The 23,669-nt window shown below is 41.0% G+C and overlaps 1 protein-coding gene across 1 annotated transcript in view; it reads left to right on the top strand.

The window, feature by feature from the left end:
• Positions 1 to 23,669, top strand: part of LIX1 (limb and CNS expressed 1) — a 49,406-nt gene that overhangs the window by 12,300 nt on the left and 13,437 nt on the right. The window contains exon 2 of the mRNA XM_036309792.1: positions 5,647 to 5,810. Coding sequence (XP_036165685.1) covers positions 5,647 to 5,810 — 164 coding nt within the window. The remainder of the gene's footprint in view (positions 1 to 5,646; positions 5,811 to 23,669) is intronic.

Raw genomic sequence — 23,669 nt, 5'->3', positions numbered from 1 at the left:
TAGAATAACGACAGTTTCTTTTAGTGTCCATTGAGACAAAGTAGAAACTTTTGAAAAAGAACTTTACTAAGGTTTGGGAGAAATAATGCCTGACCAAAAATGATGTGTTCCAGACTATAACTTCCTGGCCCTGAGGTGGAGGGCACCATCACACAGACTTGACCTTGACTTTTGCTAACACCCCCCTGTCAACACCCTCCTCAGTCTTTTGTCATTTCCTCTTGTTTCTCTTGTGGTCTCTCTTTTAGCCATCTTTCCTTGAAAGAAGGTACTCTACTGGGATGCCTAGTTACAGCCCCCTCTGAGCACATAATCAGTGGGTATATTTATACCATTGCTTTAAACCAGGGCAAAGTGCTGGCTGAAGATTGGTCATCAGGATACCTGTCCACATACATGCAGACTGCTCATTCCATGTGACAGTGCCAACCTGGAAACATGTCATATCACTTGTATGAAAAAATATGAGCTTTTGCTTCCTTTGACTTTGTAAGAACAAATGTCAGAAAAATAGCCCCTGGGAAGAGCTAAGTGAAGTGATTTTTATGAAGAGCCTCCTATGCCTCCCCTACCAACAGCCTCACAAATGCAGCATATTTTCCATTCCTCTGACGACATTCAAATACTCAGCTAACATTGTTTATGCTCCTACTATGTTCCAGACATTGTGAGGAAAATGATATAATTCTTCCTCTGAAGAGAACTATTTATACATGAAAACAACTTAAATTCCATCATAATTAGGGAGTGTCTCAGGATAAATGAAGAGCATGTATTATACACTCAGGCAAGAACTAGGTTTAAAATCCCAGGTCTAAAATTGAGTAGCTGTGTGACTGTGCCCTGAGCATCTTGAACTTCTTATCTATAAGTTGTGGATGATAAAAACCTATTTTCGGGGAACATTGTAAGGATTAAATGAGAAAATGCATAGTGCCTGGCATATAATGGGTACATGGTAAGGGAGATGAGAATAACTTCTTCCTACAGCAGGACTTCTCAAACTTCAACGTGCAGCGGGTTGCCTGGCAACCTTGTTAAGAAAGCAGATTCTGGTACAGTGGGCCTGGGTGTGACCAGAGATCCTGTCTTTCTAACAAGTTCCCAAATGATATCCATGCTGTTTCTCAGAGGACTGCAGTTTCTGTAGCAAGGAGTTAGAGATATTTTTTTTGTTTTGGTTTTATTTCTTAGGAGTTGATACTGGGGGCAAATCTTAAAAAAAAAAAAGAGAGAGAGAGAGAGAGTAGGTGCCATTAAAGAAGACAACAGACAGTGGAAAGAGGACACGCCAAGGAGAGAATGGAAATACGGGTCTTTCCAGTAACATAAGAAGCATGGGGCTGTGGAAGCCTGGAAGGTCATTTGAAGAGAGAAGTTTGGAATGAGAAAGAATATCAAGACATAGGGTTTCCCATGCCTTGCCAACGAGTTATTTATCCTGTAGGTAATGAGGGACTCACGGAAGGATTTAAGAATCTGTGAGTGATTTGATCAGCTATGAGATTCAGAAAGATTTTCCTGGAAACAATTAGAGGATGGGTTGGATGGGAGGGTGATTGGAATCAGAAAGGCATTGTGATATACTTGGTGAGCTATGAGCCACTGCAGCAAAGGCAGGATAAACTGAGAAGAAGTGGGGACTATGGAAGATGTCAGGATATGGAATTGACAAATCTTGGTCATTTATTTAGCTAGAGAGAGAGGAAATGAAGGTTTCTGATTTAGGTGACATCACACTCTAAGTAATTCGGGAGAAAGAGAAGAGTTGATGGAAAAGAAAATAGCTGAGTTTGGGAATATGTTAAATCTGGGCAACATACAAATGGAAGTATTTATTAACAAAGCTGGAGTTACAAGAGAATGTTTGGGAGCTGTCAGTGCATATTATGGTAGATAAAGTTAGGGAGGTAGGTTCTGTCATTGGAGGAGAACAGAGAGAAGTAAAAAAAAAAAAAAAAAAACAAGGACAGGATTGTCATGCAAATCAACATTAGGGGTGGGCAGAAGGAGAGAAACCCACTAGAGAGACAGATATAGAGAAGCAGATCAAGAGGACTGCTATTAGAAAAACCTGGGGATAGGAGATTGTCTAGAAGAAATTAATCAGTTGTGTCAAATGCAGTTAGAAGTCAAGTAAATAAGGACTGAAAATTAGGAATTGGTGATATTTGCCAGAGTAGTTTCAGTGGGATAAAATAAAGGAAAGCCAGATGGTAGTAGGTTAAAAATGAATGGAAAATAAGAAAACATAGATTATAACATAAGAAATTTTTTTTCTAGAAGTTTGACCATAATGGGAAAATTTTAATAATTAGTATCCAAAAATAGCCTCAATATTGAGTGTTTCATTTGATTGATTGATTCATTCATTCATTCATCATCTTAAGCATACTTATGGCAGCTGAGAAGGAGTGCATAAAGAAAAAACATCTAAAAAATAGGTCAAGACAATGACTACTATAACAGTGCCCAGGAGAAGCAGCAAACATTCATTTAAGACTTGAGGATTCAGGTGGAAGTGGGCACCTGTGCAGATGAGCCACTCCAGATGTCACATGCTTGAGAGCCCGAGTTTGTTCTGTAACATGAAGGCAGGTTCATTGCGGAGCATTGAAGGTGCAACTGCAGTTCTCTAAACTCTGGGGCCTATTTTCAAACTTGGGTGGTTTTCTTGAGCAGTTCTTGACCCTCTGCTCATATTTTCTTTGATATTGTCCATGAATCTTGTTGTTGATACTTCAAAAAAATAGAGGAGCGTGTTTTTCATAAATAGAGTATCCTCTGATATTTGGATCTTTGGAATTCCAAATAGCAAGCTGGACTTCTTCCCTCTGCACTCCATTCATCTGGTTTTGCAGTCATCCAGAGGAGATAGAAATAGGAAGATGGATTGTGTGTGTGCATGAACATATGTTGCACTCTTTAGAGGTGATGACATACATAAAACCATCAAAGAAATCTTCCAAGGTTGCAGAATGAAAAATGTGAAATCTGCTACTTTTATTCATGTAGAAATTTTACTGAGTACCTACCTTCAAACTCTTTAATTCACATAGCTTTATGTGCCAAAATTCTTGTGTTCATTTCACCTAAATAATCATGAGTCTTCAACTTCCTACTCTAGTTCTCAGCTGAACATCATTCAACAATGAACTTACTTAAAATAGCGGTTAATATGCTTTGCTGACTATCAGAACAACAGGGCACGGGCTTTGGTTTTAGGCTTCAATCTTCAAGACATCTCTGCTGAATTCTGGAGTTCAAATGCAAGTAGAAACACAAATCAACCAGTTCAAAATCCTTGTTTTTGGGGGGAAAAGGAGGGAAGGAGGGGGGTGAGCAGAAGAAATATAATTTATAAAATAAATGTTCTAAATCTATTTTGAATTACATTAACTGGTAGAAAATATCATTTCAAATATTTTTGAGTGAATGGAAAAGCTCTAGGTGACCAATCTCAATTTGACCACTTCAACTTGTATTTTATATTTTAATTCAATTATCCCCTCTAGTAGTCTTCCATTTTCCCAGTTTCTTTACAAACCACTTCTTAAAAGCTAAACACTGCACAATATAGCTCAATAAAGTGGGGGCGGGGGGGAAAGGAAAAGAAAGAAAACTAAACACTGCAGTATTTAAATATACACAGGATTTCAATTCCTTAGATGTCTCGATAATTTGCCTGAACTACATACTGTTAAACTGATCTGTGACCTAGGGTGAGGTAAAGGAGTCAGGTGCTCTAGAAACAGTTTAAAAGGGGATTGTGCAATGTTTTTGCCTCCAGGTCAATGTGACTCTCCTGACTCCCTCAAAAATATCAACACCCAGCATTTTGAAGTACATCCAGGAAATTCCAGAGAATGTCAAAGGGCATATAGACCCTACGCTACACAAAAATGCTTTAAAGAACAAAAGTATTATTATTTTTTTAAATTCTCACCCAAGGATATTTTTTTCCAATGATTTCTAGAGAGAGTGAAAGGAAGGGAGGAGGGGGAGAAGGAGAAAGAGAACGAGAGGGAGAGAGAGGGAGAGAGAGAGAGAGAGAGAAAGAGAGAGAGACATTGATTGGTTGCCTCCCGCATGCATTCCTACCGGGGCTGGGGAACCTACAATAGACTTAGGTGCCCTTGCTGGGAATCGAACCCTCAGCCCTTATCAGGCCAATGATCTAACCACTTAGCAAAGCTGGCCAGGGCAGAATAAAAAATTATTTAATCTAGAACTTAAGGAAATCAAAAGTGGTTTGTATTATTATATTTTCATATGCAAGTGAGAGACACCAGTTCAAAACGGTTTAAGAAAAAAGCGGATGTGTTGGTGCAGGAGCTCAAAGTCTGCTGTCAGGACTTAGTCTTTCTCCATCTATTGGTTCTGCCCTTCTCCGTTGGTTTTCTTGTCAACTTGATTCCCCTTTGCTTGGGCAGCAGCACACTTAGCTCCTATCATCCTAGCAACCCTAGTGAAAAAAGAAGAATCTAGTCTTCCAACATTTCCAACAAAATTCCTGGACTTACCGGCGGTGGATGACGTGGCTTTGGTCAAATTCCCACCCTCAGCCCTGGAGAAGACAAGGTTGAAGGAAAAGTAGTTGTTTAAGAAAAACATTTGTGCTATTTCCACAAAGAGAGGAATGAATCCAACGGCAGGCAGGTAAAAACAACAGACGCCCTTCACTGCCTTCAAGTTATGTGGTAGGCTCTCATGTGGATAAGGGGATAAGCTTCTAGGGGGCCCCAGAAATGAACTCTACAGAAAAGCAGATTTCAGCTCAGTCCCAAAAGGACCTTTTCACAGTCAGAACCATTAGCACTTGAAATAGACTGCCTCAAGGTGTGCCAAGTACCAGGCCTCTCCACGTGTTCAGGCACAGGCATCTGTCAGTAGCGTTGAGCAGGGAATTCCTGCATTAGGCAGAGCTTTGCCTGCATGACCCGTAAGTTCTACAATTCTATTATCCTTGTTAATTTCCACAATTCAATTTGCAGTACAGGATAAACAAACCAACCTAATTTGATCTGGAAATTCTGCAGGCTATCACAGGTCATTTAATCTAAAACACATGGCTCCAGCCATTACCATGTTTTCTGAAGTCATCTAACAGACGTGGTCCTTAACAAGGTCTCCATGTTATTAGTTTCACTTATGGCTTTTTCCAGCCTCCTGCTTATTACACAATTGCCTTTCATTCTTAAGATTGGGTGGGGAGAAGCATGAAAGACTTTTCTTCTTTCTGCCTTTTTTCCTCTTAAACTTTATAATAGGCAAGTCCCAGTTAAAATTACACTGCTTACATCTTTACCTTCAAATTTGGCTTTCACTTTGCAGGTTTAAGAATCTATGAGAAATGGGAGCAGAGGCCCTGGGTAATTATAGGTCTGGACAAAGTTTATTAAGGCAAATTTTCAAAGAAGAAAGAGTGAGATTTTTAAATTTGATATTAAATTGTAAAGTCAATTTAAAATACTGCAATGTGGTTAGAATTAGAGCACCAAGCCACTTGACCCAGACTCATGAATAAACACATTTGTGTTAAGTAATATTTGTTTCTTTCACAACTAAAAGCACCCCACAAATAAAACTTTGTTTTGCCAGAGTATGTCCATTTTGAATAACTGATATTTTTCTTGTCTTTTTCAGTGAACGTTGTGTCGATGTTGCAGGAATTCTGGGAAAGCAAGCAGCAGCAGAGGGCTGCATTCCCCAGTGAAGGTGTGGTGGTATATGAGTCACTGCCATCTCCTGGGCCTCCCTTTGTGAGTTATGTGACCCTTCCAGGGGGAAGCTGCTTCGGCAACTTTCAGGTAAGAAGCAACCATACGTTGGTCAGTGAAAGTTAAAATAGAGTAAGCCCTTTAATAAAATGGCAACATTGTAAGTTTTCTTGGTTGCAATGAAAAAAAGCTGTGTCATATTCCATTATATATATGTACCAGAGGCCCAGTGCACGAAATTTGTGCAAGGGGCTCGGCCCTCGCAGCCTTGGCTTTGTCCAGAAGGTTGTTCTGCTTTTCGTCTAATTAGCATATTAGCTCTTTATTATATAGGATGTGTGTGTGTGTGTGTGTGTGTGTGTGTGTGTGTGTGTGTGTGTATATATATATATATATATATGAAAATTGGTCAGATATTTCAATTTTTTAAACTGGAAATATTGTACATTAGGGTATCCCCTAATAATTCTTTATTGAAAGTGAATTTTACAGCATTTTATTTGCCTGATAGTTGCTGCCTTTTTCCCAGAAAATATTTTGGAATATACCTTAAAGAACAAAGGAACTTTGGTAAAGTCCTTCCATCATGACCCTTCCACCAGTAGATAGTGTCCACTTTCCTGAATTTTGTAATCAAGTACTAATCAATCTACTACATGCCAAAGCATGAACCAACAGCAAAGATTAAGATTTATAGGGCTGGGCTCAGGCACTTGTGCTAAGTTCAAATTCTGTCTCTAAATAACTGTTAACTCTTGGGAAATTGATTTAACTCCTTGATCTCCTCAACTTTGAGATGAGGAACAATATCCACAGGATTGGTCAGGAGTCATGAGATATACATGCAATGTGTTTATTTAGTATTCCAATTGTTTTGATAATTATTAGAAAGACTTCAGGTGGTTGAATCTTTATGATGTTTATGAGGGGTGTAAATGATGATTCATTTCTAGTTGTACACCTACTCACACAAAAACATTGGCCTAATCAACATCTGGTTATCAAGTGTGTGTAACAAATACTCACTGAGTGACTAGGAAGTATCCAGCATCAGTCCAAGTAATGAGGATATGGTTCACACCTTGAGGGAATCAATGTACAAAATATTATAGTAACTACATAGGATTGTGTTTGAGGGTCAATAAAAGCATAAAGGAAGGAACTTCTCAGTTTAGCAGTCACCTTTGTAAGTGCCTTTTTAGTACAGTAAACTATCTCTCAATTTGCAATAACTGGCAAAACGCCTTATTATAGTTTGTGGAAAATGTGAAACTCATAAACATTTAAGTTTCCCTCTTACCTTTGACAAGCAGGAAGCCCAGAGTCAACTTTTCAGTGTATCTCTTTGTAGTGTAAGTCTACAGAACTCCATGTCATGTAATACTTAATATTATTTATATTTCCACCTCTAGTGTTCCTTTGAACTTAGTATGTCTCACTTATTTTATCCTATTACCATGTATCTGTTTTATGCTATTTTACATATTTTGTGGAGTGAGGAGAGAATATAGTTTACATAAATAGACCCACAAACCTGACGCCTAGGGAAGCCAAAGAAGGGTTCATGAGGAATGCAATCACAAGCCAAGATCTGCAGTTGAGGGTGTCTTTGCCAGTAGGTAAAGGAGAGATGACATCCTCAGCATAGAGAATGGTGAATGCAAGGGCATGGAGTGACAAAAACCACACCCACTTTCAGAATTTTGGGAGTTTTCCTTTGTCTGTGGCAGGGAAGTGGTGGGAGATGATGGTCAGATACCCATATCAAACCATAAGGGATCTTCATGCTTTGTAAAGGACAACAGGTTTTATTCTATATAAAATCAGCACCTGAGCAGGAGAATGATATATTCACATGTGTTTCAGAAAGTATTCTGGCAGTAGTAGTAAGAGGTAATTTAAGGCTAATTTAAAAACTGCTTTCAAACCTGCTGACCCAGCCAGCCAGTGAGGTCTTGCCTTCTACCTTGAGCAATAGTCACCAGTGGATTTTGACCTCTGGTCAATGAAAGTGAATTGCTTGATGAGAATGATGTGAAAGTGGGTCTAGAAGCCTCAGAACAGAGCTTGTTGTAACCCCAGACACTTAGACAAGAAAGACAGGCAGGGGAGGGGAAAGAAAGGCAGCCACTGCAGAAGGGATTCTCTAACCCATGTGGCTCTGTAGTACCATCTTCAAATGTTCTAAGGTGAAACCTGCCCACAGTAAAGTAATAGTCTCCATCAGACTTCCTGTTTCAGGGGAGACCTCCTCGGGAAACAGACCTACTCACCACCGAGTGGGCTTTTGAGAGCCACCTAAACAAATCAGTTTCTTTGTCCATGAATGTCAGTGGACTAAAGATCACTAAACATTTGAGGAAAGCTAAAAGAATAAGAGAAAAGTTCAAGGCAAGCAAACAAAAGAACAGAAATAATTCAAGTAGCGAAGGACATAAGAGAGTATCACAATGAGTATCCTCAAAAAATTGTGAGAAGCTATTTATCCCTAAAATATCCTATATAATAAAAGGCTAATGTGCAAATTGTCCCCTTGGGAGTTCGACCACTTGCTGTGACATGCGCTGACCACCAAGGCACAGCGCAGAATGAAGGAAAGAAGGCCCTGGTCAGCAGCCAGAAGGCTCTGATTGGCCCTGGCGCCAGCCAGGCCTAGGGACTTTACCCATGTATGAATTCTGTGCACCGGGCCTCTAGTCTATGATAAAAGAAGTAAGTAGGGAACAGGAAATTTAAAATATGACTGCCAAACTAGAAGAATAAATAAATAAAAGAGGAGTAAGTAGATGAGTGGACATAGATCACAGCCAAATTAGTAAAAGATAACAAAGTAAAAAAATAAATAAATAGTAAAGTAAGTCTTCTAGAACTTAGAGCACAAGACAAGAGATTAAAAAATATAGTACAGGAGACATGGGGATAAATCTGGAGGTAAACATCCTAAATAATAAATAGCTCATATGCTAATTAGACCAAACAGCAGAATGACCGACAGCCTTGACAACCATCCAGATGAAGCCAGGGCTGTGAGGGCCGGCCAAGGCTGCAGGGGTTCCAAAGACCAGCTGAAGCAGTCATGGCTGCAAGGGCTGAGCCCTTTGCATGAATTTCGTGCATCGGGCCTCTAATTAATTTAATATTAGTTCTAGAAAGAGATAAAGGAAATAGCTAGGTAGAAATAAATAATGGAAGCAATTTTCTTTGAGTTAAAGAAAAGCACAGATTTTTATTTTGAAATGGTCAATCATATTCCAAGCAGAACCAGGACAAAAGAATCACTTAGCTCTGTGACTGTGTAAGACTCAGCATTCTGCTTAAAAGATGGATCAGGGGACTTTATTTGATATAGCATTTGTACATTAATATAACCATGTGTTTGTTTTAACATAGACTGAATATACATGAGGGTAGCTTTGGTGGAGTTAATGAAGTAAGGCAAGAACTGACAAACCAGGTAAACAAAACCAAAAACTACTTGAAAAGATAAATAAGGAAGACAAGTCTTTGGCATTTCTGAGTAAGAAAAAAACCAACACATATACTACACTAAGCATGAGAAAAGGGATGCAATTATAGGAACATAATATAGGAATACTACATAAACAATTATATTTTTAAACATGAAAACTTAAATGATATTGAAATATCCTGAGAACTCTTTGTATTATCTTTGAAACTCTTCTATAAATCAGAATTCATTTCAAACTAAAAAGTTCTTTTTTAAAAAGACCTCAATAGTTCCCTATTACCTTCTTATTATACACTAAATTTTGTAATCTGTCAATAAAGATAATACGATTGTCCCTAACATTTTTTTCCAGCTTTATCTCCCTGAATTCTTCTCCTGACACTCAGTGATTCATTCTAACTGTTCTTCATTCTTGCCTTGACCTCTTCTGGCCCCTTACACACTCACACTGTGACCTGCTCGTGAGTGCTGTTGCCACCTTCTCTTCATGTCCAAACCCTGCCCAACTCCCAGGACTCCACTCAAATGTCACATCCCTCATGAATTTTCCCTGAACCCCGTGCTAGATTTCTCTACTTCCTCTGATTTCCCAAAGCAGTTATATCAGTTTCACTTCTAATATTTTATGGGTTTGTTTTTACCATAGGCTACAGCTATGCATGTTCTATCTCTATAACAAAATGTAAGTGCCTCGGGGACAGGGTCTGTATTCTTATATCTCTATAATGCTAAGCACTGTACTTTGTATATAGTAAGTGCCTAATAAATTTTTTTGAATGAGTAGCTAAATGAATGAATGACAAGTCCCAAGAATCAATGAGTTTATATTTGTCCATTTTTACATATTGATTGATATACAAAGTAGCATATACTATTATATACTGTTTAATATATAAATTAAGATATTTCACCTAACTCTGCAAGACAGTGAGCTGAGAAGGAAAAGTCAGTAACATTAAAGTCAGCTCACATCTGTGGTTAAAGTTTTGCAAGTGGATTAATTTGGAAGTACTGATTTAATAAATCTTCTAGCCTTGGCCAGGTGGCTCAGCTGGTTGGAGCATTGTCCTGTACACCAAAAAGGTTGTGGGTTCAATTCCCAGTCAAGGCACATGCCCAGTTTGTGGGTTTGATCACTGGTCAGGGCATGTATAGAAGGTAATGGATGTATGCTTTTCTCTCACATCAATGTTTCTTTCTCTCTCAGGTGTGCTCTCCCTTCCTCTCTCTAAAAAGAAATAAAAACATATTCTTGGGTAAAGATTTTTTTTTAAATCCTTCTAATTCTCTCTGCATTTAATTTATACATTAGTAACTTTGCCTCCACTCTGTACCCATGACCATGAATAACCAAAATTTGGCCATACTCACACCCAGGTATGCATTATATTTGTTCATATGTAATAAGTACACTAATTATAACTATCTATAATAATAAAAGCAAAATATGCTAATTAGACCGGACAGCTGAACAACCTTCCGGATGTCCTCCCAGACGTCCTTCCGGACAAAGCTGCGGAGGCAGGGGCTGAGGCAGAGTGGTTAGGGGCGATCAGGCAGGCAGGCGAGCAGTTAGGGGCAATGAGGCAGGCAGGCAGAGGCGGTTAGGGGCAATTGGGCAGGCAGGCGAGTGGTTAGGGGTGATCAGGCAGGCAGGTAGGCAGAGGGGTTAGCGGTGATGAGGCAGGCAGGCAAGTGGTTAGGGGCAATCAGGCAGGCAGGCAGGCAGAGGCAGTTAGGGGCAATCAGGCAGGCAGGCAGAGGCGATTAGGGACAATGAGGCAGGCAGGCAAGTGGTTAGGGGTGATCAGACAGGCAGGTAGGTAGGCCAATGGTTAGTAGCCAGCGGTCCTGGATTGCGAGAGGGATGTCCGACTGCCGGTTTGGGCCCAATCATGGGATCGGGCCTCAACCGGCAGTCAGACATCGCCCAAGGGATTCCGGATTGCAAGAGGGTGCAGGCCGTGCTGAGGGACCTTCCCCCCTCCCATGCACGAATTTCATGCACTGGGCCTCTAGTCTAGAATATAATGCATTTGACAGATTCGTGAATGGATTAGAGGCATCAAAGTAAGACATTCTATGCTCTTGTTTTTGTTTTTGCTACTTTGAGAACTATGAAGTTTTAAATTGTCTCATAAATTTCTACCCAAAATGATAGGACTTCCCTTAGGAAATACATTCAACATCCTCTTTGTGGTCTTTTAAAAATAGAAAACAAAATGAAAAAACTGAACTTTTCAGCAGGGAGGAGTCTTGGTGATCTCTCTGATCATTTCAGGGTCTCCTTTTCCTTATGTTTAAATCATCATATTTTAAGGTTCTCAGGAGGATTGATAACATCCTCGCTTTAAAAGATCCAGAATTTCCTGAATCAAATATGTTTTGAAATTGTGTTTGGGTGATTGACTGCCAAATCTGGCCCCTTAACCCATTTGGCCCTCCAAAATATGATTTGAGAAAGAAAAACCAGGAAGGAAAAAGAACAGAAAAAAAATCCCCCCTAAAGCAATGTCCTTGCACTTTTCTTTGTCAGTTCAGAAACCATCTTAAATGATATTTTCACCATATAACATTTCATCCTGTTTTTGCCAGCATTTGGCCTGGGAGAGCCTACATGCTCATTCCTGCAATGCCTTTAACATAATCAAATGTCACCCGTGTGCACTGCAAATCACTTCACGATGGATTATTAATGCCAAGACCATGTGCTGAGACATGGAGAAGCCGTTATGCCAGCAGTAGCCTTCTTACTGAGCTGTGGACGTCACCTCCAATGGTGCCAAGTAATTGAAAATACTTGAAGTATAGTATGGTACTGGATTGCATACTACACTAATCCCTCTAGTTTCATGAAAGCTATAAGAGATTACGCTCATTCATTCTTTAGAAGAGTGGTATTCAGACTGTGCTTTCGTTTTCTGGCTAGTACAAAGGAAAGCAGTCAAAAGGTTCTGATGGACACAAACCATTGGTTTTCTGCAAAGAAACCTCCTATTGAAGTAAAATGGAAGCTGTGTCCAAGACGACTAATTAAAGAATTTTCCATTAGTCTTGACACCACAGCCCCCCCAAAAACAAAGAACTAGAGGGAAAGAAAACAGCCATAATCCTGTCTTTAACCCATTCCTGCATAAACTACTGTAGTAGAGGAAAAGAAAAGTGAATATGTGATTCATTTTTTAATTTCTAAACAATAAATAAAATGACCTATTGATACTAAATTATTTTTCTTTTAGAAAGTTATAATGAAACACATTAATACTAATTGTGTTTTCTATAAAGAAAGCCATCTTCTAATATTACAGGCATTAAGTAGGAATTTGTGCATTTTGGATGTTTTTTCTTTTTTTTTTTTTTTTTTTTTTTTTTTTTTCTCCTTAATAGCCTATTTTATTTTATTTTATTTTTATTTTTATTTTTTTAATTAAATCTTTATTGTTCAGATGATTACATTTGTTCCTCTTTTTTTCCCCCCCATAACTCCCCTCCTCCCAGTTCCCGCCCCACCCTCTGCCCTCACTCCCCACCCACTGTCCTCATCCATAGGTGCACGATTTTTGTCCAGTCTCTTCCCGCATCTCCCACACCCCTTTCCCCCCCAGGAATATTCAGTCCATTCCCTTTCTATGTCCCTGATTCTATTATAATCAACAGTTCATTCTGCTCATCAGATTATTTATTCACTTGATTCTTAGATTCACTTGTTGATAGATGCATATTTGTTGTTCATAATTTGTATCTTTACCTTTTTCTTCCTCTTCCTCTTCCTCTTCCTCTTCTTAAAGGATACCTTTCAGCATTTCATATAATCCTGGTTTGGTGGTGATGAACTCCTTTAGCTTTTCCTTATCTGTGAAGCTCTTTATCTGACCTTCAATTCTGAATGATAGCTTTGCTGGATAAAGTAATCTTGGTTGTAGGTTCTTGGTATTCATCACTTTGAATATTTCTTGCCACTCCCTTCTGGCCTGCAAAGTTTCTGTTGAGAAATCAGCTGACAGTCGTATGGGTATTCCCTTGTAGGTAACTGAGTTTCTTTCCCTTGCTGTTTTTAAGATTCTCTCTTTATCTTTTGCTCTTGGCATTTTAATTATGATGTGTCTTGGTGTGGTCCTCTTTGGATTCCTTTTGTTTGGGGTTCTCCGCGCTTCTTGGACCTGTAAGTCCATTTCTTTCACCAGGTGGGGGAAGTTTTCTGTCATTATTTCTTCAAATTGGTTTTCAATATCTTTCTCTCTCTCATCTTCTGGCACCCCTATAATTCTGATGTTGGTACGCTTGAAGCTGTCCCAGAGGCTCCTTACACTAGCCTCGCATTTTTGGATTCTTTTTTCATTTTGCTTTTCCAGTTGGGTGTTTTTTGCTTCCTCGCATTTCAAATCATTGACTTGATTCTTGCGCTCCTCTGGTCTGCTGTCGGGAGTCTGTATAATATTCGTTATTTCAGTCCGTGTATGCTTAATTTCTAGTTGGTTCCCCAATATAAGATCGAGGGTCTCATTAGTTTTCTTGTAGATCTCATTAAGTTTATCGGCGGCTTCTAAACAGTTCTTGAGAGACCTTAAAAGTGTGGTTCTGAACTCTATATCTTCCATTGACAATTTTGTCCTGTTTCTTTGTCTCCGCATTTTGTTATGCTTCCTTGGTGCACCCCCTAGTGGTCTTTGTTCGCAGTCTTATAGTTAAATCTTGATTGTTGTAGCTAATACCAGGGAGGGTTTGACCTCCAGGCCAGGTGACTATGAGAATCAGCTGTGTCTGCCTTGAGAGAACTTCTGTCCTCTAGGGAGGTGCTAATCTAGCCTTTGCCTGAGGCTATCCGGCAAATGCCTGTGTGCAGGGCTTGGGCGGGGCGGGTCGCACAGGATCAACAGGGTGGGCCGGAGAGAGCAGTTATGGCGGCTCTCAGTCCTGTCCCCAGGGGCTCTGCCTCTCTGAGTCCCAGCACCCGCTGCAAAGCTCAGAGAGAAAGCTGCACTCGCTCTGACCGAAGCCAGACAGTCCCGCTTCTCCCGTTTGAGTCTGGGTCCCTAAAGAGTCGCCCGGATCTGGAGCTCAGATTCTGCGACTCCCTCCCGATTGAAAACGCCAACCGCGCCCTCCGCCGCCAGCCCGCTCCACGCACTCCGCACCTCAAAATTTGACTTCAGCACTGTGCCTCCTCTGAGTGTCCGTATGCGTTTCTCTTTCCTCCTAGTTGTAGGACTTCCACTCAGCCAGCGTTCCTGTGGTTCTGGGTGATGTCCCTTCCGTTTTTTGGTTTCACTTTTGAAGTAGTTGTTCAAAGCAGCAAACTCCGGCGTTAACCTATGCCGCCATCTTGGTTCTCTCTGGATGTTTTTTCTTAATGCCATTTTTATCTAGGCAGTTAATCCTTCTCTAGTCACATATTATTACCATGAAAACTGGCAGTTATTTCCATTTTTTTACAATAGGCGCAACACAAGGGCCATCAGATCAACCTCTGGCTCCCCTCTTGATAAACTCAGAAGGAAAGCTGCTCATGGTTCCGGTAGCTGTTTTGTTCCCAAATCCAAAAGGGGAACTTAATTGAGTGTTTTATCTTATTTTACATCTTATTAAAAGGTTTGTGAATCAAGTTTTATTTTCAAGCCAGTGACATGGTCTTCGATATAGTCTGCTAGAGTGGTTTGGATTAATGAATTTTATTCTTATTTGGAATAAAAAGCAGAAAATCCTTTGGGTATTGTAGTAGACCATGCGATTACTTATGTGCATGAGTCATGGTTGAATAAAAAATGTATCCCTTGGCTAAAACATGGATGTGAGAGCTCAATCTATTTGAAGGACACTGATTCATTAGGGTATCATATCTTTTTCACAAGCATTTGTTGTTAAAATTGCTCCACAATAATAAATACAGGCGCTACACACTGGGGTCAGTACTTAGCCCACTTGTACAATGCCAGACACCACAGGAAATTGAGATGTAAAATTGCCATAGGCAGCCTGTTGATTGATTTTGTTGCTTGTTTGTTTGCATTTTACCCAATGTTTGGTGTTGCATAGCAGGACTGCACAGCTGGGAGACGTGACATGGAACCAACCCTCACAGCAGACGAGTTCCTTGCAAAGATCTGTATCTAAAAGGTCTTTTATTCTTATGCCACTTAGTTTTCAAACCAAAGCCTTTGCCTGTGAAGATACCTGGAAAAACTACTTTCAAAGGCTCATACTGGCTAAAAGAAGACTAGGGTGTTCCACTTTTACCTACCACAGTAAGCATACTTCACCTATGTTATCAGATATAAAACACATATTTTATACTTTCAGGCAGTGAAAGATTCTTCTCAAAGTCCAGGGAAGTAAAAGGATACTTAAATCACAATAAGCTAAGTTTATAAAATTAAGTTTTTCCCAGGAGAGAAGGACTAAGAGAAACTTTGATTAAATCATGGACTTGGCTTAATGGGATTGTAACGCTCTCTTTCTACCAATTATTAACTAAGGCCTCGTTCTAACATTCCATGCCCTAAGAAGTGAGTTAGTTTCTGCCATAAAATTGAGACTGTTACCCTTTACTAATGCTGTATTTCTATGTGAAATCAGCCATGACCTCTTTTGTCTCTGTCTCTAGAGTTGTTTATTTGACTCAGATGCACAACACGCTACCCATTGTAACTTCACTTCTAAAGGAGGTGTTTCTTGGTAGAAATCTCCACAGGAAAGCATCCTACTTTGTAACTAATGAGACCCAAAGATAAGAAGATTGGCTGTAACCCCTTCCCATTTGAAAATCATATGTCAGCTAATGATCAAACAGCAACAATTTGCCCATGAAACTGCAAGTGCATATTACTTTAAGGAAACCTTATATTTATTCCCCAGCCCTTTATTTTATGTCTTTTCTTATCAAGCACAACGAATACAGGTGCTTGGTGTCCAAAGAGAATAGCAGAGTGTAGAGAAAGGAACACTTGGGAAAGGGCTTCTTGGTAAATAAAGGCTTGAGGCTCTCCATCCCCGTCTCCCAGCTCCTCGAGGCAAATTTTAGGAAGATGCTCACTGTGTCAGGACTTGCTGAATGAGGAAGAAAGGCTGACTCCATCTTCCCCCAACCCCCCTCCACCCCTCTTCGTGCAATCAGAGCCAAGTCCCTTTACATCAAAGCAACTATAAAAATAAACCAAAACTCTGAGCCCTGATCAATTCATCTTGTCTTCACCTTAACTTGAAAAAAGAAAAGGAAAAAAAGAAAAAAGGGAAAAGAAAAAACCTCAAGGAGCAAAATACAACATGGTTTTGTAATAGTTACCAGGGCCCTTGGTCTAGGTATGTGTGTAGAATAGCATGTGTGGCAGAGGTAAATGAGGAGGAGGCCAGGTGGTTTGTATTAGAAAAATAACATTCTGACCCGCCATGTGCATGAAACGTTTCTTTCAGTTGACAGGAACTGGTGAGTTTTCTCTGAAAATTGGACTCTCAGACCATTCCCCTCCCCCGTAGCTAGCAAAAAGCCCCCATTCCCTGAATACACAGAACTCCAAATTGTTCCCAACATGACCTATAGAGAAAGACACATGATATTAACTTGGGTGACCTCATTTCACCGGTTGCCCTTTTTTCACATCACCATCTGGAAGGGGGGAAATGTTAATATATCTACAATTAGATAAATTGGAGCACATGCAAATGTTCATGCTTAGACGAGGGCACACAAGGTCTTAAAGAACTGAAAGGGGGACAATTAGCAGCAGGGCCTGGTTTGTGGCATTCTTGGTGCTGATGGCTTGCTGTCAGGATGGAACGGAGGTGTTAGTGACACTGACCAGAGCTGGCAGGCCATACACACACACTCCGCAAGTCAGGTCACTTGTTGAGACTTGGATTCTGAGTCACAAACCACCTGAATGACAGACACTACGACCTAAAGGATTTGGGCAAGAATTCTCACCTCTCACAGAGTCAGTTTATTTGGTTTTGCGACCTGTAAAGTCCCAGCTCAGGCGATCCCCTTGGGTACCATGTGCTCTTGAGCCGAGTGAATGCCGCCTACATAACACTGACTTGCTCTGGAGTCCAGGGAGGACATCTTCAGCTTTGAGTTCCCATGTAGGTACAATCTGTCACACTTGCTATTACATGACTGTTCTTTTTCAAAAGCCTCACTCTTCATAGACCATTTCTCAACTGCTTGGCTAGCCTTAGTAGGCAGTAAGTAAAGTGTGACTACGTGGTTTTATACGTTTTGGATCTGCAGACCTATTTTTCCTTGATGTCTTTAAAATACGAATAATCCTGAGAGGTTTGTCGTATGTTTAAAATGGAGAGATGTCACTTATGTCAGTGTCTTTTCACCTGCTTTCCTCAAGAAAGCACGACGGTGGGGATGTATGTACAGTAAGCGCTTGGGGTCAGGGAACAGCTGCTCCACGCATGTGTCCGACCTGTTTTCTAATACAAAACATGGGGGAAGTTATTAATTAAATAAGGGCCACGAGGAAAGTAATTGCTCAGAGTATAAATTGTGTTGGTCTGGCTGTAAGGTTTTCCTACAAATAGTAACACACATCAATAATTTTAAAGTATTTAAGAAATAATTAACTATAAAAACCAGTTTCTTATTATGCATTTCTATTCTTATGACATGCTCTTGACTACCAAAATTGTATTTCAATTAACTTAAGAACTTCTGTGCATCCTAAAAAATTGACTAGCCACTATTCTATATGGGGGTGGCGTATGGTCCAATTAATCTTGGTTGATGATTACTTTTTCATTGCATAGTGTGGGCACTTTGGAAAATTATCATGGAAGAAATAGAAACTACTGAGCAGAGAAAGAAAATTGAGACCTTAATTAAGTCGGCAGTGTTTATATACTTCCTAAGGGCCTAAATTTAGAACTGTCATAAAGGATTTTTTTTTTTTTTCAGTTTGAACACTGCTTTCCTTGAGATATTTCCTTGTGAGAAATTAGCATTTTTGATGTTAGCAGCAGTGGATTTACCATTATGGTACTGTGATTTATAATAAGAAATATATATTTGTTCTTCAGCCTGGTTTCTGGCACAGAGCTCCTAAAACCCTTCGTTATTCATAATAAAATCCCTTTCTACCACACCTGAGTTTCTGCCAATAAGGTGACTTTTGGAAAGCCCCTAAAGATGGGAACTGGCGGCTGGGCAACCAACCTTGTGATTAGAGGGTTAGAACTTTCAGCTCCACCCTCTGACCTCCTAGGAGGGAGAGGGCCTAAAGATTGACTTACTCACCAATGGCCAAAGATTTAATCAATCATGCCTACATTATGAAACCTCCATAAAAATCCTAAGGGTGGGATTCTCAGAGTTTCTAGGTTGGTGTACATCTGGAGAGCTGGGAGGATTGTGCCTAGAGAGGGCATGGAAGCTCTGCGCCCCTTCCCACATACCTTGCCCTGTGTATGGTATCTCTTCCTCTGGGTATACCTTTCATAATAAACCAGTAATCTAGTAAGTAAGTTGTTTCCCTGAGTCTGTGAGCCATTCTAGCAAACGATGAAGGAGGGGGTTTATGAGAACCTCTTGTTTATAGCTGGTTGATCAGAAATGTAGGTGACAACCTGGACTTGCAGTTGGTGTCAGCAGTGGGGACAGTCTTGTAGGACAGAGCCATTGGGACATATAACCTCTGTTTCCGCATCTGCAAAATAAGGATAACAAAAACCCAATCTCATAGGATTGTAGTAATAACTAAATGTGACAATAAACATAAAGTGCCTAGCTCAGCAATGAGGATTACTATTATTGGCTCTCCATTATAGTGGGCTTAGAGCAGCGGTTCTCAACCTATGGGTTGTGACCCCTTTGGCAGTCGAACGACCCCTTCACAGGGGTCGCCTAAGACCATCCTGCATATCAGATATTTACATTATGATTCATAACAGTTGCAACATTACAGTTATGAAGTAGCAACAAAAAATAATTTTATGGTTGGGTTACAATATGAGGAACTGTATTTAAAGGGCCAGAAGGTTGAGAACCACTGGCTTAGAGACTTCCTTATTACCTGACGTGAGCAAAGCCTTTGTATTAGTCATCTACGGCTGGGTAACAAATTGCCTCAAAACTCAAGTTACCTCACACTGTTTCTGAGGATCAGGAATCTGGAAGTTCTGGCTCAGGGTCTCCTGGAGGCTGCAATTAGCGGTCAGGGAGCTATAGTCACCTGAGGCTTGATGGGGCCTGGAGGATCTGTTTCCAGAGGCATGGGCTCCTTACCACGTTTGCCTTCCTGTAGCACTGCTCACAGCATGGAAGTGACTTCCCCAGAGCAAGTGCTCCAAGAGAGAATAAGTGTCATCAAGACAGAAGCCACTGTGGCTTTTACAACTTAATATCAAAAGTGACATGCTGTACCTTCTGCCATATTCTACTGGTAGAATACAGCGTGAGAGGGGCTTGCACGAGGGTGTGAATACCAGGAGGCAGAGATCCCGGGGGGAAGGGGGACCTCTCTCAGAGGCTGGCTACCACTGCCTTACATAGTTTTCCTTAGCAATACCACAGACGTGCTTTTTTTGCTTTAATTTTAGATTAGAGCCAGGAGGCTTTGAAATGATTACAGTGGTTTATAATCTACCAGCAAATGAAAGGCATCTGAGCATCAAGATAAATGTCTGAGTGAGGTCTGCTAGCCACTTGAAAAGCATGTGGTTCCACATGCCTAAGAAATCCACAGCTGACTTCAGTAAAATCCCGGCTATTAGATATTCCAGCTCTGCACTTTCACAAAGTGCAAAGGACAGAAGTTGTCTCTCTCTATTAACAAGTAAGAAAGGTTAGCAGATAAGGCACGGTTTGCAAATCTGTATTTATGATTGGGGTCTGGCTGAAAACAGAATAAACCATACGATCTGGGAAGTCTAATTCTAGCAGGAAGTTGCTTTGAAATAACCCCATGCTTCGCTCACTCTCCAGCTGATGTCTTTGATGACCGGTTTGGACACGTCAATAAAATGTTCTGTCACTTACTGTATGTTATTTTCTTGCAGCTCTTCCCCGTGTTTGATGGTAACGCTAACCGTGCCTGTTCTCTCAGCAGAATCCACACTCTGATTCCGATTTGCCAAGCAGATTGCTTTTGGCTAAATGTCCTGCCCACACACAGGTCCTTCAGGTTCGAGAGGCCCCATTAAAAGATCCCTAAAGAAAATATGCGGCCTTGACTGACTTGAATTTGTAGCTCTAGCTCCAAAACTTAGAAGAAAGCGGCTGGTTAACATTATAAACATTTTGAAGTACTTGTCTTTCAGAAATGCAAAGAACCATTGTAAGAAAAGCCCTTTGATGGCTCAGAACTTATTGTATGCGCTTATTATTAATTGGTACACTTTCTCCCCCATTTCAACCGAAGATTCTGTACATTGCAACAATGAAATAAGTAAAGACATGTGTCCACTTAAAACCTTGCTATTGCTGCGGTCTCCTAGACCTAGTTCTTTCCCGTGCTTTCTGGGTAAAGGCTCCATCCTTCCCTCAGCCCCGCAGCACTTTGATCTCAGAAGCAGTGCCATTTGGTTGAACTAGTAAGTGTATGTGGTGCCTTTGATCTGGTACTTAGCGGGGCTTATTTAAAATAGATAGCTTCTTTCATCTAAATAGTGTTTACCAGGTCTCTCTCTGTGAAGGACGGTTTCAATTGCTATTATTTAGATAGTTCTAAAAAGTTTCTTAAGAGTGCCCAGGCCTGAATCTAAGTTCTGAAACCCCAATGGCAATATTATAGATTTTGGAAAGCAAATTCCTATTCAAATGAGCTGCCCCTATAGATGTCAGGTACTATTTGCAGAAACTTTCTCTGCTTTTTAATGAGGAACTGCTTTTCCAAAGAATAATAAACATATCCTATACTCAGACAAAAATGGTAATCTCAAACTGTCTGAACTTAATGTCCAATTATCCCTCTGAAATTCACATATTAATATATTTTTACATTACTGAATTATGCATAGTACACAGGGTATCTTTAAAGAGACTTTTTAAAAATAGTAAATATAGCCCTAGCCGGTTTGGCTCAGTGGATAGAGCGTTGGCCTGCAGACTGAAGGGTCCCAGGTTCCATTCTGGTCAAGGGCATGTACCTTGGTTGTGGGCACATCCCCAGTAGGGGTGTGCAGGAGGCAGCTGATTGATGTTTCTCGCTCATTGATGTTTCTAACTCTCTATCCCTCTCTCCCTTCCTCTCTGTAAAAAATCAATAAAATATATATTTTTTAAAAATAGTAAATTTAATTTTAATTTGCTTGTAGCACATTGACCATCCCTGCACTGACCCAGGAACACTCCGAACTCACAGTAGTGTGTCATGTAAAGGCCCAGACTCTCCTCCCCAACTCCACAAATCCAGATAAGCCTCCTGAGGTCAGGCCCTGGCCCCTCTGATTTCCTTTAATTTTCCTCTTTAAGAGGATTTCTTGATCATTTTATTAGGTGCACTAGTGATTTGTGTTTAGATTTCCTAGGCAGCATTTAGTTATTCATTCAATAAACTGTGTTGTAGGTCCAGAGACTTAAAGATGACTTAGCCACAGACTCTGCCCTTAGGTTGCTCGCAGCCTGGAGTCTGGCGGCAGGTACTAGCAGGCAATTATGTAACAGTGTGTGAGTGCCTCTCATGGACAGCGGTCCTCCCAGCCCGCCTTCGGAGTGATCAGGGAAGACTTCCTAAAAGAGGTGGCACCCATGCTTCATTGAGATACTGCTGACTCAGAACTCAACGTCCCATAAATTCCCAGTCAAGTCCATATTGCAAAGCCATGCCTCACGATTTAATACAGGTGGCCTACACCTTGGGAGAGGTCTAAACCTTGAATGGCTTTGCTTACTGCCTCAAGCTACCCCAAAGTCTTCTTTGGAGAAAAACCCAAGCTCCTTTTCACATACATTTTAGACCTTCAGCTTACTAGTAATTCTTTATTTAGAGGTGATATTGGAAATCTCTTTGTGTTGTTTTTAATCGTTCTGTCTTTTAGGGTCCTGACACATTAGGAGGAAATCAGAGGGGCCAGGGCCTGACCTCAGGAGGCTTATCTGGATTTGTGGAGTTGGGGAGAGTCTGGGCCTTTACATGACACACTACTGTGAGTTCGGAGTGTTCCTGGGTCAGTGCAGGGATGGTCAATGTGCTACAAGCAAACCACAGGGACTTGGCCTTTTCCCGGTGGTGCTACCAAGCCACTGAGGCTGTGAAACTGCAACATGAAGTGGGATCTTTGCTACTTTCTCTGTTCTTTCACATCAGTCACCGAGCACTACTGATTCTGAGAATCATGCTTGTAGGTATCAGGAGCCTTAAAATCAAAGAGGCTACCGTCCCCATTTATTCAGTTAGGAAATAAGCCCCAAAGGCCTGGCATCCCAGTCTCACCGTCACTGAGTGGTGCACAGCCACCCTGTTGGCCAGGACGTGGGCCTGGGCTTCTCTTTCCGGCTTGTTTCCCTCTAAGAGTCTTGGCAGAGGGCCTAGGGCCCTGGACAGTTCACAGACACTGTGGGAGAGAGGCCATCACACTCTGGGGCCCTCCAACAGGGGTGGGCTCTGAGGACAGTGCAGCTCTCACAGGACTTCATCCCTCTCTCTGGACTCCCAGGGTCCACGCCGAGCCAGAACTGGGATAAGAGTTGTAGTTGGTAAGGAAAGAGACAGAACAGGAAAGAATCAGGATGTATTGAGCAGGTTTGTGTGAGCCACAGGAAAGCCAGGCTGGAAAGAAGGAGAGCAATATTACATTTGGGAGAAATGAATATTTTTTTTTCATGAGTTACTAATCGTGGGCTGCCTATGGCCCCTACCTTCAGGAAGGTCAAATGTTGACACAAACTGTGTGGACGGAAACCAAGGTGGAAAAGGTGGCCCTCAAGAAAATCAAGGAATTGTTATTAGAGGGAAGGTGGAAAGATAAATGCTGGAAAAGCAAAAACAATAGATTTTGAAAGCAGACCCTTTGTCCTAACCTGGAGTTAAAAAGTATAAGACTGGAAGGTGCTCATAGACTCTATGACATAGAGTGTTACCATGTGTAAGGTAGTCTCACTACTTTACCTATATTAACTGATTGAGGCTATTCTCAAACCTATTCCGCAGGGACTGCTATTATTCCCATTGATAGATGGCAGAACTTGAGTCACAGAGAGACTAACTTGCCCAAGGTCTTTCAGCTAGCAAGTGCCTGAAGCCAAGCAGCCTGACCCCAGAACCTCTGTCCTTAATTATTTCCCAGTTTCCTTCTTTCCTTACATATTTTTCTCCAAAATAAAGATTTCAGGAAGGCCCTTATAATGAACCTAATAAAAGCTTAATATGCAAATTGTCCCCTCGACCTGGAGTTTGACCGGAGTTCAACTGGAGGGGTGGGGCCAGCTGGCCAACCTCCTGCAGCCCCTCCCCTCAGCCAGCCCCACCCTTGATCACCCTCCCCCCCCCTCCCCCCATCAAGGGTGGGGCCAGCTGGCCAACCTCCTGCATCCCCTTTCC

The sequence above is a fragment of the Myotis myotis genome, unplaced genomic scaffold (assembly GCF_014108235.1).
Source record: "Myotis myotis isolate mMyoMyo1 unplaced genomic scaffold, mMyoMyo1.p scaffold_m19_p_5, whole genome shotgun sequence".
NCBI lineage: Eukaryota > Metazoa > Chordata > Mammalia > Chiroptera > Vespertilionidae > Myotis > Myotis myotis.
Note: the sequence above shows the minus strand (reverse complement) of the source record. Positions and strands in the feature narration are given on the sequence as shown.